This window comes from Acipenser ruthenus, chromosome 3 (assembly GCF_902713425.1).
Source record: "Acipenser ruthenus chromosome 3, fAciRut3.2 maternal haplotype, whole genome shotgun sequence".
Classification (NCBI taxonomy): Eukaryota; Metazoa; Chordata; class Actinopteri; order Acipenseriformes; family Acipenseridae; genus Acipenser; species Acipenser ruthenus.
In genome coordinates, this window is record NC_081191.1 from 14765944 (window position 1) to 14780369 (window position 14426).

At 36.8% G+C, this 14426-nt stretch overlaps 1 protein-coding gene across 1 annotated transcript in view; it reads right to left on the reverse strand.

The window, feature by feature from the left end:
- Positions 1-229: 229 nt before the first annotated feature.
- Positions 230-14426, reverse strand: part of triqk (triple QxxK/R motif containing) — a 44402-nt gene continuing 30205 nt past the window's right edge. The window contains exons 3-4 of the mRNA XM_034058980.3: positions 10284-10369; positions 230-2179 (exon numbers count right to left, since the gene is read on the reverse strand). Of these exons, the coding sequence (XP_033914871.1) occupies positions 2066-2179; positions 10284-10369 (200 nt within the window). The 3' untranslated portion in view covers positions 230-2065. The remainder of the gene's footprint in view (positions 2180-10283; positions 10370-14426) is intronic.

Genomic DNA, 14426 nt, shown 5'->3' on the forward strand with positions numbered 1-14426 from the left:
ATTTATTTGAACAATGTCACACTCTCACAATAGAGATCCCGCTAAGAAGGCACAACACATATTTAAATTAGTATATTGTGGCTCTTTTCATTAACATATGCAAGTTTTTTTGTGGCCCTCTTTTAGCTCAAAGTTGCTCATACCTGCTAGAACAGGTAAAGAAGTTGTTTTTAAAGCATTGGTTATCACTCTTTTAAATAGTTTTATAGAAGAACAGTTTTCAATAACATATAAATAATCAGATATATTTATTGATAAGTAAAACAATAACAAATTCAAAATGTATTGTAAGACTGCAGCATAATATATGATCATGTATAATACAAGAACAAATAATTATAAAAAACAGAATCCTTCATATTTATTTTACATTCATTTTTTCTCAAGGAAATACCTAAGACAAATAAATGATAGCAAAAAAGATGTAAGAACATCTCCAGAATGGATTAAAAGGGTTACTTTGTATTCTGGGCACACTTTTAATCATCAGGCCAAGATTAGATGTCTAATCTTCTCCATTATGATCTTGAATGTTTTTACATAGGAACACATACAGGGAGAATTACTGATCAAAGATTATCGTGTTTCCAATGTTAAGGAAAAAGAACAAACAAACAAACAACATTTCCCAGAGCAATAAGTTACCTTCTCTTAGCTGCAATATTATTGCTCTGAAAAAACTGTGTGGGGGGAGAGGGGTGCTAAATAAACATTGTTATTCCATAAATTGGGCATTATTCAACAACAAACCCTGGGAAGAGAACACACACTTGTCTCTTCCCTCCATAGTTCAATTAGTCGTTACAATGGGGAACAAAACAATAGTTTCCACTTGAATTTTTATGGGATGACTTCTGTAATTACTCCATAGTCCCATCAAAGCAGAACCTTACCATGTGTAAGGTATGATGGGCAACTGCGAAAAGGTCTATACCATTAAAAAGGTTTTATTCCTTTTCAGAAAAAAAGACATACAGTAATCTGTCGCGTATTCACCCGTCACATATCCGCCCTAACTGTTTATCCTCCATGATTAATCTCTTCAGCAACGTTACTTTATTATCGAACAGTGAAGATTAGTCCAGAGATTGTACCTTGTGCGCTACCAATTCTGGTAGTGTCACGTGAGCTGTTCAGTGAGCTGACATGTAAATAAATCCTGTTCACCTGCGGGGCGTATCAACTTCAACCTCCATCTCGATCTCCTGCCTGTCACTCAGCAGCGAATGCATGCACCCACATGGCAGACGGCTACTCTGTCACAAGCATTAATACGCTGTATCTTTCTAACAAGGGATTTAGGGAAGCTCCCTAATAATAGCTCAATCTCAAAACAATAATTCTATGAATATAGTAATTGTTACAGCTGTGTATAATGGTATTTAAAACAGGATTCATTTATCTGACTTTTTACATATCTGGTCCCCTAACAGATTACTGTATTTACCATTGCCTAAATTGGGCCCATAGTGTTATACAGTCCTTTATTTTTTAAATAAATACATTTTTGTTTAATTCAACTTATTTAAAAATATGACGGTCTCATTCATGCTTTCCCCCACAACAAAATATTTTAATGCCTCCAGGATAGTCAACTCATTTTAGGTACAGACAACATGCACTGTATTTTTGCTAATTGCGTGGTGACCAAATACTAATTGTTTCATTATTACTAAAGGATTCCAATGTTTCTCTTAAAGGGAAAGTAATATCTAATGTTCTTCACTATCCTTAACCCATCATTACAACTTCTGAAAGTTCTATAAAGAGGGTGTCTTTACACAGTCTGCTTTTCTAAGGAGGAAAGGTGTGGAATGCATAGGTGGCGCTATTTTGTTTTTAAGTTTGATTTTGTTTTCAACTGTAACCAAATCTTCACATGTTGTAAAATATGACCAGTCTGCACTGCAGGGATCTTGGAATGCAAGCAGTGCTGAGAAAACATTACACATTACACACACACACATTCTGAGAGGACACATCATCCTTAACCCTCCCCCAGTCTCTGTGTGTTCAATCTGGAGTTCATCTCAAGGCGGTCAAACGAAGCAAGGCTTTGTGTCTTCTAGTTGTCATCCAGGTCCAGGTCCAGATCAATTTCTGTGGCCAAATTCAGGTAGAAGAAAGAATACACAACTATAAGGAATATCAGCACAGCCCCCAAGACGAGACAAACATCCTGTAGAACAAAATGAGAAATAAGAAGCCATATCAATTCACTGGTACTGTGACCATATGGATAATCAATGGTTATAACCAATCCAAGCTTTTGAGGTTTATAGCAATTAATTTAGAGTAACCAGTTACTCAATAGTGTGATAAAATCATATGAGGCTCTACAAAGCACACAAGTTGTATTGTGAAAGAATTTACTGGTATGCACCTGAACGATTATTATTATTATTATCATTACCATTAACAACAACAACAAAGTAGTATTATTATCAAGGTCACATTCTCCATCGGGAAAACCATTAAGACATTTTAAAGTACTGGCATCAAACACTACACAAGGTGGGGGAGGCAGTCAAGCTTGGTATGTTTTATATAGTCTGCAGTATTATAGGGAGAGATATATATGTATTTTTTCTTCTAATTGTTGTAAGAACGTAGCAGTGCTAGGAGTTTTAATCTCATGTCTTGCTGTTTCAATACCATAAACAGCAAAAGTGTGGTAGGTAAAAAACTGGCTTTGAAATCGCTCGCTTCATACATAACATCATTCAATGGTGTATGTTGGATCATTAATATGGGAATAACATTTTGTCTATTACTTGATGCTGAGGATGAGATACTTTTCTATTTATTCAGTATACAGAAACAGCCCTGAGCTGCAAATGCTGCTTATCTTTTCACATCCTTTAACATATGCAAGTGTGCATCATCACCTGGTCACTTTAAAGAAAGTGCTGCCATGAAGGGTCTAATGTTAGCGTAATAGTCTTTTCAATTTGTTTTAGTTTTTTGGAGGGTTTCATTTTTGGGGGATTTCTTTTCAAGCTGCATTTTAAGCTGTGTATATACATCAGTAGGTCACTGTAGAAATCTCTGCTTATTAGTTTTTGTTTTTTGTTTATATTGCATTTAAATCTGCATCTTTAAGTTGTTGCTTCACATTGCAGACTGGTCCTGTCACTTTTGATGCAGAGTATTTTTGTTATGATTTCAACACTTCAACATCTCAAGAGGACATGGTAGTAAGAGTTCAATTTATTTTCCTGTAGCCACAGCTGTGCTTGCAGGCCCATCTGGCCGTACAGCCACTAATCTTAACAGGATGCAATAAACAAGTTGCACACAACTCCATCTGCTGAGGAGAGTGGGCAGCGAATACTGTGATGTAGCCCTTACACAACTTGGCACAGCTGCCAGCACAGCACAACCCAGCCCTCCATGTGTTTCACTTGTCTGGATGCCACCCTCATCTCATCACTGTACTGAGAGAATGCAAGTGTCTTTCCATCATTATAAAAAGGGCCTGTTGCAAGTATGCATACGTGTGCTGAAAGTCTAAATTACTGACCTTGTATACTAGACTAAAAAGTGGACTAAATAAAAAATGCATGGGCACTTTGTTATCCATGTTCTATAATACTATTCAATCAATGTTACAAAAATAAAAGGACATACAGTCAAACCCATTTACAATGTACCTGGGATATAACACATACTGATATAAACAACCAGCATCATGGAACCGAATAAAATCGTGTTAAATCCTGTTTAAATTCTCCTTTTAGTACATACTCTGATAGTGCATACTTCCTGTTATTACACATGCACCGCGATGGCACGCAATGGTCTGTGCTGCGCATATTATGTACTCGTAGGCCTACTTCTTCCTGTTTGAACTTGACCTTGCTCTCTGTAATTTATGCAGTATTATCATTGACCTTGCTCTCTGTAATTTATGCAGTATTATCATTGACCTTGCTCTCTGTAATTTATGCAGTATTATCATTGACCTTGCTCTCTGTAATTTATGCAGTATTATCATTGTCAGCGCTGAACGATCATCAATTTCACTTAAGGACAAACTGTACATTATTGGAGAAATCTTAAAGGGACGAAAGCAGTCAGAATTATGTTGTCAAAGAGCTCAAGTTTAAAAAGCAGTAGTCCCTGAAGCAGTCGGCTAAAAATCGACAACCAAGTTAAAAACCGATTTACCTGAACCCTAGCCCAACAGTGTTAAAGCATCCAGATTGCCGTGATGAAACAGAGTTTTTAAACCAGCTGTTGTTGAAAAAAACACTTTGTTGGATGACTGTATCCCAGAAACCACTGTAATGTATACACAATCTTCTTTCTTTTTTCCCCCCTTGTAAATGTTGTTGTTTATTTTCATTGAACACGGGAGCAGAATTGAGGAGCTACGAGAAAGTGCCTAAGTAATCAGAAGGGGAATAATTCGTATGGGGAAAAAAATGCCCATGCCATAGTAAATAAATTAGATGGGCATTTGCACAAAGGGCGGATAAGACGTTCTTTAATTTAATTAAAAGTCGAAATACATACCTTTAACTTGCTAATATGTGATGTGATCTAAGATAATTTAAAAAGTGTTTTGTGTACTACAGTACATTAGCATATCTGACTGTACCAATGGAATATGACAAGAATAAATCCTCCTGTATTTAATTCTGGCTTGTCTTTTCTTTATTCTCATCTCATGTAACCAGGGGGATTATGGCAACGTACTACCACAAAGCACTAGGGGATATCAGAGGATACTGTGTTACCAGACTCGAACACGGTTCACGTCCAGATTACAGTGAAACCAGTTTATCTAACCCAGTCATGCCGACAACCGAGTTCGAGACTACCCCCAGAGTAGGTTTCAAACTCGGTTGTTGAACTCAGTTATGAACTGTGTTTAGTGTGGATGCAAATCGATTTAAGCACTGTTAAACAGGTTTTGAACCCTTAACTCGGTTCTAAAACGCTCATGTGGCCTAAAAGACTTCTTAAAATAGCGTACAGGCAATGATTACTGCTGTACTGTACCTGAACTGACAGTTTGTATGGTAATGTTTATTGACTTATATATTATTTTTATTATTTTTATCAGTTTTATTATTTCTAGAATTTATTATTACTGTACTGTATTATTTTTTATTAATTTGTTTATTTGTATGGGCAGCAGTGTGGAGTAGTGGTTAGGGCTCTGGACTCTTGACTGGAGGGTCGTGGGTTCAATCCCAGGTGGGGGACACTGCTGCTGTACCCTTGAGCAAGGTACTTTACCTAGATTGCTCCAGTATAAACCCAACTGTAAAAATGGGTAATTGTATGTAAAAATAATGTAATTGTATGTAAAAATAATGTAACAATTGTAAGTCACCCTGGATAAGGGTGTCTACTAAGAAATAAATAAACTGCCTCTCTCTCCTCTGTCCTAATTCTCCTCGACCTCTCTGCTGCCTTTGACACTGTTGATCACTCTATTCTACTATCATCTCTTGCTGACCTGGGGATCTCTGGCACTGCTCTGGCCTGTTTCTCCTCCTACCTCTCCAACCGCACTTACCAGGTAACCTGGCGTGGAGCAACCTCCACACCTCACCCTCTCTTAACTGGAGTCCCCCAAGGGTCAGTCTTGGGTCCTCTTCTGTTCTCTCTCTACACCCGCTCCCTGGGCCCCCTCATCGCATCCTATGGTTTCTTATACCATTTCTATGCTGATGATGCTCAGATTTTCCTCTCCTTCCCCACCTCTGACTCCACCATAATAATAATAATAAAATAAATACATTTTACTAATTACAGTACACTATTATTCAGTACATGCTAGAAACATGCTGTAGCACTCAATAAACAGCTAATTAGAATTCTGCTTGCTGTATTCTGTATAAATAACCCAAAAGTAATAACAATTATTTGTCTATCTTGTACAACTATTCCTTAAAGAGCAACTTGGTATGGTTCTGGTATGGGTCTCCAGGGGTCGCTCAGAGACATCTGCGTGGCCAAATGCCACCCAGATGTGAGGACTCAAATAGAAAGTGCATCTAAACAAGTAATAGCTGTGATGTCATACCCATATCAAGTTGCTCTTTAAGTAGTCTTTACAGAACCTGAATCCAAACCTCATTGGGTTAAATTTTCACCAAGTCTAAAAAAAACAAACAAACAAAAAAAATCTATTTCTCCTCATTAAAAGCTGACACACAACACTAACTGTAGAGATTATGTTGTGAAAACATACTGCATCACAAGGCAACGCTTGATCAAGATCAGCTATCGAGAGAAAAAGAAAGCACTCTTTCGAGATTATAATAGCAAATTCTGGATGACAACCAAATACATCATCTGGCAACTCAACAGCTGTTGCAGCATGTTTGTAATGCCCAGCCACTTGCTATTGACACCAACAATTTCTTATCTGCTATCCAGAGCCTGGTAACCTTTCCAATGGGCTATACTGTATAAACTTTTTTCAGTATAATGAGCGAGCCCAGTTGGGTTTACAGGCATTGTTTAAGCCCTGACACCACACAGATCAAAAGCTATCCATCATCTCTATGTCGTTTCCTCTTTTGTAATGCTGCTGCGCTATACCAGAGATTGGTTCAGCTGCATAATCTAGACTGGAGCTATGCCAGGTGAGCAGAACATGGACCTTCTTTTCATACAGGTACTCAACTTTACCACATCTATGCCACCATATTGCTGGCCTTATTAGGGTGGCAATACCAGTGCTGTAGCTGCTGCAAGTTGTAGCCACTTTCTTAAAGAGTAAATAAATTAAATTGTCATTGTAATGGCTTTTTTTATATATGTTTCTAATTATTTATGGTGTCATTTCAATTTCTCTTTAAATCAGCAGTTACCTGTTTTTGTCTGGAGAATCATAAATGCTGGGACTAACAGCCTTCCTCAATACGTCAAATGGTGTGGCACCCGCATAGTTTACATGATGGTGAACCTTTCCCCAAAGGTCGGGATGAACGTCAGTGTTCCAGTTTACACAGGGAATCCAGTCAGACAACAAGGACTAGGCGGGGTTTATGAATGCTTGGGCCAATGGGTGGTCACACGTTTATACATCTGACGTAGCACTAAAGTCAGATAATGTCTTCAAACTTCCACATACACTTGAAGAACAGACGTCGCATGTCTTGAAAGCTACAGCAGGGGTTATATATCACAGTTAATGGGGGAAAAAACAGTATCAGTTCTTCAAATCCATTGTAATGGTCTTAATTACAAAACTTAATTGATTTACCTTATGCAGATATAAAATCTCAGAAATGTCAGCAGTTACTGTCATGTCTAGGAGAACGCTGCAGAAACCTTGGCTTTTATTAATATAATATTAGGCCTGGGGTTGACGGAGGCGTTAGACTGGCCACGACGAGGCAATGTGACAAAATATTGATGTTTGGTGGAAGCTCTGGATGAAAGCCTGCACGGTAATTCTGGTTTGTGATAAAAAAAAATAATAATTAAAAAAAAAACTTAAAACAAGCTTTCCTGAATGAACAGGTCAGCTGTTTGGGGAAAGTGGTATGTCCCAAGCCTCTATCTCAGGGAATGACTCCACCCTATCCTGGCACAGACAGTCAGCAGCAGTGGTGAGTGAAAATATAAGAATTGTTGTATATTATTGTTGGTGAAATATTTATTACAAGGTTTAAAAACTGCTCAATAGCTAAAAGTTGAGTTTTGTCCCTGTTTTACCGTTTAAACAGTACAATATGCATTATTGCGATGTGTTAAGAAATTCATTTGAGCGTATTGTTTTACTATGATATAGGCTACATGGATTACATTTAGCAAGGCCAATGAAATATGTTCTGGTGATTTTTTTTATTTTTATTTTTTATTTAATGTTAACAAAAATATATATAGTTCAAGTCATCTTTTATTTTTTTACGTTCACTGTTGAGGTTGCTCCGGTAACCAAAGTTGCAGTCCACCTCATAGGTTCTGTTTGTTAAATTAGGGCATGATAATGCCCATGAAATTACTTAGCACATATTTCTTTATGTATTTAAATAACAGTTGAACTTATAATTAATAATATTCATTAGTGCCGGTTTTGGATATCAAGATTTTGAAAAAAGCGATTCGCATACCCACAATAATGACTGCCCAATGATTAAAGTATATACTCTTGTAGTTAATTATGACAAATGTTTTTTTTGGTTTGTTTCTTTTTTTTGTAATAAATAATAACTGAAAGTTGGTAGATGGGTATAACATTTTTGGGTGAGATTATTACATTTGTGGGAGATATTAAATTTGTGGGCAGTTATTACATTTGTGGTTTGTACACCTTTTATTAGGGTAAATGAAGTTTAAACATTCTAAGATTTAATTGGTATAAAGTAGCACTATATCAATACATGTATTGTGCAATGCTCTAATACTCCCTAGTTACAATATTTTGTCATCATTATTAAGGCTACCAAAAGCCTTTACATTTATCATGTTTTAATTTAAAGCTTGTCTACTCATTTTCCATTATCACTGTTACAATCAATCAATTAAGCATATTCTATTTTATTTTATTTTTATGTACTGTATTATCACGTATCAGATCCTGGGTTCAAATGCTTGTTGTAAACCCACAGATCAAAAAATTCTAGAAGTGCCACAGGGCAGAAGAGCTTGGATTGGTTGACACCCTGCATCATAGGAGTGGCTGTCAAAGCTGTGAAATCCAAAGACACTGCATGTGACCAGCCTTGGTTCCCACATTAGCTTACACCCTTGGGATGACACTATTTAGAATGGAATGCTTTGAATCCATACGAATTACAAATACCTAATGGTGAATTGGAAAGATTGACAGGTTAATCAAGTTCTACCATCTGTACCCACAGGTCCATCCATTACAAAAAATTAATCTAGACTGTTATATATATTTTTATAGAGCAGTCAGATATAGGAAAGGCAGCTGGAATTAATTTAAAACAATCCCAAGGTTAATGTACATGTTATCTTTACCACTGTGAGATTCATAAATTCATTTTCTATAAATATTTCAGGGTGTGTTTAATTTTGAGATATTGTGATTACTGAAATGTTTAACCAAATTCATGGCTTCTTAAAATGCAACATGAAAGGGTAATACGAGGGGTTCAATTGGTTGTCAATATGATATGAAGCTTTTTAACAGTAGGTCAACCAGTTTGATTCGGCACAGATCAAAGGCTATCTTAAAGGGTGGGGCATAAAGCGAGATATGGTTAGTCTCAGTCAAATTCATAGTGGTGTTACTTGTATAATAAGGTGCTGTTTGTATAATGTTTTTCTATGTGCTATGCCGTGTCTGTGTAAATCCTCAATGTAAAGGCAAGCTTGTGGAAAGTTACTGATAAGGACACATTCCTGATTTGGGTATGATATATGGAGGTTGTCGGTGTCTTGTACTCTTCTATTGTAATCTCTTGTAGAAACATATCTTATTAGCAGGTGTGGGGCAAATGCATGAATTGTTGGTATGTTTATTAGAAGAACCAAGAGGGTGCCAAGCTATAAAATAAAACAGTTACAAAATAAATAATTTCTGAAGAATGATGTAACCACAGGTGAGAAGGAATGCGGGAGAACCCGGATCAGCTCAGATCGCTGGTCAATCTGTGCCCATGGAAACGAGGTATTGTTGCATTCTAATTCTAATTAGCAGAATTCTAATTAGCAAATCATTCTGGATTAATCCACAAAATAATCCAGTCTTTAATGTACTTTAGTTTATTATTAAAATGTACTCCAGTTTATTATTAAAATGCTCCAAAGGACAAAGACAGACCCAATGATAAAATATGTTGGCAACTTTATTAAACATGCCAGATATCTATGAGTGCAGAAACAGTTATAGATAAAGATCAAGGACACACACAATGGGAAAATAAACAGATAAAAAACAGTTCTCATGCAAATTGTGAAGGCAAAGTATTCCTTTAAATCTCACTTGTAATACTAAAACTCAGCATATCTGGCTTGCCATCTGCTACCTTATTTCTGAAAATGTAAAAATAAATACAGACACATTTCAGGCTAAGAAATGGGATATCACATTTGTAAACAATAAAAACATCATATAAATTATGTTATTTTTTAATTTATTTTTTCCCACAATCATACTTAATACCTCAGTGTTGAAACACTATGGCTCTGGGAGGGTTAACAACATGTCTCACATTCAAATCTGCACTTCATTAATATTTAGCTGCTCTCAGGTTTTGATAAATAATGTATTTACATAGTTTATCTTTTAAGATGAAGTGCTCAATGTAAGGAAAGTTAACAAAGGGTATCAGACAGCCACCTACCCGCAATCCTGGAGCACTTCTCTTAGCTTCTGCTTTTAGTCTTGTCGCTTTTAAAGCAGATTTGCTTTTTTTATAATCCTGTTTTCCTAAAAGACAATTATCAATGAGGCTGTTATTATCGTTTCTAACCAGATCAGAATAGGAATTTTAATTAAAACAACATTACGGTGTTAATTAAGCCAACTGCAATATAACATTTGTATGCATTTATTTATTTATTTATTTATTTAATACAAAGGAGTGTTTTATTTATTATTTTTTTTATAAAAAAAGTAGCATTGATTTAAAATAACAAAATTATTGCATTTCAAACAACACATTCATATTCTTTTGTAAACTGTGCCATGTTATACTGAATTAGATGGATTTGCATTCATTAATTCTATACCTCACCCTTTATTCTAATGTGAATCATGCTAAAACTAAGCAGTCATATCAAGTAAAAAAAAAAAAAAAAAAAACTGTTTTCCATACAGAATATGCTGAAATGCATCTCCATAATGTTGAATTCATATAAACACATACATTTAATAATCTGCCATAGTAAGATTTTGAAAATATGTTATGGTGCCAGACAGAGGGATGGTGAAACAATTAATATAATGAAAATAATAAGGTCAGGTGCTTAACTGAAATTACATAATGTTTAGCAGAACAGTTTCTGACTCAGCACACATTAGTCTAATCCTTGTAGATGAGTAGACATTCCAAATGCTTGAACTGTCCTAGTGTACATGAAGTCATATGGTAACCCTACCTATGCACAACATCTGAATTACTCAATGAGGCTTGGCATGAAAAGAATGGTAAAAAAAAAACATAACTTTGTAGAAGAAGAAGAAGAAGAAGAAGAAGAAGAAGAAGAAACACAGTCGAATACAGCACTTACTATTTTTATTGACTTACAGAAAAAAGCTGCACACTATGTAACACAGGGTTCATTTGTAATTGGTACTGCTGCATCCATACTTCAGTGTTCTCGTATTAAGACCTGGTGAAGTTCCTATCCCAATTAGAGCTGGTTACACTTTATATCTGAATTCCCAGGGTGCAGAAATACAACTTGGGTGAAAAAACATTCAGCAGATGGAGACACGCAAAGTTAACCCGAGGACTAACTGAAGTTTGGATTTCTCGGAAGAATCCAGGTATAAAATTAATCTGCTGGGGATGGCTGGCCACCTGGCAGAGCGTAGGAGAAATCTGAGCTAATTAGAAATAAACAAAAAACAACAGCAGCAATGGCAAGGAGACAGCCACTTGTCTCAAGAATGATGATGGGTGTTGTGAGAAGTGCTGTATAAGCACATGAAGAGTCGTCAAATAAACTCTTACTGGGTTTAAGAAGGGATTTAAACTGGTAAAAAACTGGTAAAAAAACCAATAGCTGTTGTGACAGGGAAAGAATGAATCTTGGTTATAAGTCTCCCTCACAACCTGTGAGGCGCTGTGTAAAGGGAACAGAGTGCCCCAGACTGGATGGTCTGACAATTAATTCCAGGGAAAGGTGGAAGTCGGCCATCTAGAAAGAGGGCGGAGCCGTGGTACACCAAGTCATCGCCCCCGACGGGAAGTGATGCGGCAACAGTGGAATGGAGGAAAAACGGTTGCACTCGCTAACCAAGGGGGTGTGGCTGAAGGTACAAAGGGGATGTGGCTAAGCGATCTGTTCCTTTGTTATGGTTGCGAGAGAACCGTTGAAGGAGAATAAAGTAACCGTGAGTGTTTAGCGTTTGTTTGTTTTGTCGTGTCTGATTCTACTCATTTGTCGCTTAAGGCCAGCACCAACCCGGCACCAGCACTTCACATCTGTACACAAATGGCACCAGCACTTCACATCTGTACACAAATAAATTGTATTGCACTCACTCTGGACTTGTGATCATGTTTGTGTCTTTGTGTATGTTTATTTTGGGACTGTAACCTGTGTATTGCCTGTGATTATTATTTACGGTCGCGTACGACCTGGATTACAAACCAAACCAATAAAGAATTGTTTGGCCCATGAACTTTGTTGTCTGTCATCTGTTACGCATTACATCACTTCTACACCTGCGCACTGCAAACCACTTTGCCACACAGTTTAAAACATAAAGTTGGAAATCTCTACTTTTAGCCATAACCTATAAATACCATCTTGAATATCAGATATTGCCTGTACAACACCCCACATATGCCTCCCCACTATGTCGTCTACAATACTGTACTGGTACTTGAGGAAGTATATGACTGCCACACCGAGATCATTCCCAATAACGTAGAAGGCTATATAATGCAGTGCATATGCTAAACATAACAGGCAGTAGTGGATTATGACAAATAATCCACAACACAACATAGGGTCACATAGTGTAGGGCTGCAACCGTCATGTGGGTTAATACGGTTCTACCCTCCCCAGCAGTGTATGTTTATACAACAGTTTGAAGAGGTACATATTAACAAACACCAGCTAAACATAAATAAACACAGACCCTGGAAAGAGCATCATAACATGACCCACCATCTCTGTGGTCATAACAACATAGGGAAAACAGAGTTACTGTGCTCATAGCATTGCTAATGGCATGCAGCAATAAACCACAATACAGCTAGTTTCATGCTGTTTTACTGCCTTTGTATAATTGCTTCAATGCTCTGTTTGATTTAAAATTACCTTTGATAGCTTATTTGACTTTTGTAAACTTATGGAAACTATAATAAGATCCAAAATGGAAAATTACCTATATGGTAACAATATCCTGGGAGGCAGTCAGCATGGTTTTAGGAAAGGGAGATTGTGTCTAACTAACCTGCTTGATTTTTTTGAGTATGCAACATCGACAATGGATAATTGCAAAGCATACAACATGGATTATTTAGATTTCCAGAAAGCTTTTGACAAAGTCCTGCATAAAAGATTAATTCTCAAACTGAACGCAGTAGGGAGTGGTTAACAGGTAGAAAACAGAAAGTACTGATTAGAGGAGAAACCTCAAAGTGGAGCGAGGTAACCAGCGGTGTACCACAGGGATCAGTATTAGGTCCTCTGCTATTCCTAATCTACATTAATGATTTAGATTCTGGTATAGTAAGCAAACTTGTTAAATTTGCAGACGACACAAAAATAGGAGTGGCAAATACTGTTGCAGCAGCAAAGGTCATTCAAAATGATCTAGACAGCATTCAGAACTGGGCAGACACATGGCAAATGACATTTAATAGAGAAAAGTGTAAAGTATTGAATTTAAATCAAGGGAAGTAATGTTAAAACTTTACAATGCATTAGTAAGACCTCACCTAGAATATTGTGTTCAGTTCTGGTCACCTCGTTACAAAAAGGATATTGCTCCTCTAGAAAGAGTGTAAAGAAGAGCAACCAGAATTATCCCGGGTTTAAAAGGCATGTCGTATGCAGACAGGCTAAAATAATTGAATCTATTCAGTCTTGAACAAAGAAGACTACGCGGTGATCTGATTCAAGCATTCAAAATCCTAAAAGGTATTGACAATGTCCACCCAGGGGACTTTTTTGACCTGAAAAAAGAAACAAGGACCAGGGGTCACAAATGGAGATTAGATAAAGGGGCATTCAGAACAGAAAATAGGAGGCACTTTTTTACACAGAGAATTGTGAGGGTATGGAACCAACTCCCCAGTAATGTTGTTGAAGCTGACACCCTGGGATCCTTCAAGAAGCTGCTTGATGAAATTCTGGGATCAATAAGCTATTAACAACCAAATGTGCAAGATGGACTGAATGGCCTCCTCTCGTTTGTAAATGTTCTTATGTTCTTATGTTCTTATGTTATACTGGGCATCTGGAAAATCCTAATTGACTCTTTGCCAAAAGATGCGCAAACTAATGGTATTCAAACATTTATAGACTGACGGTACAGCTGTATCTTGTATCGCAATATTTTGTAAATATGTTTAGGAATTTCATCCCCAAATTTTACTGATTATATCGACTTAATAAAGTTCGATTAGTTCTGCTGAAGGGGAAAAAAGGTATTAAAAATATGATTTGTCAAAGAGATCCCATTTAAGAATAGTTGTTGTTTTTTCTAGAGTTTTTTTTCGATTGGGTGCTTAAAAAAAAGAAGCTGCGGGAGCGCAACGAGAGCCGTAGTTGTATGTATGGTACAGCTGTGTTTTGTTTTACT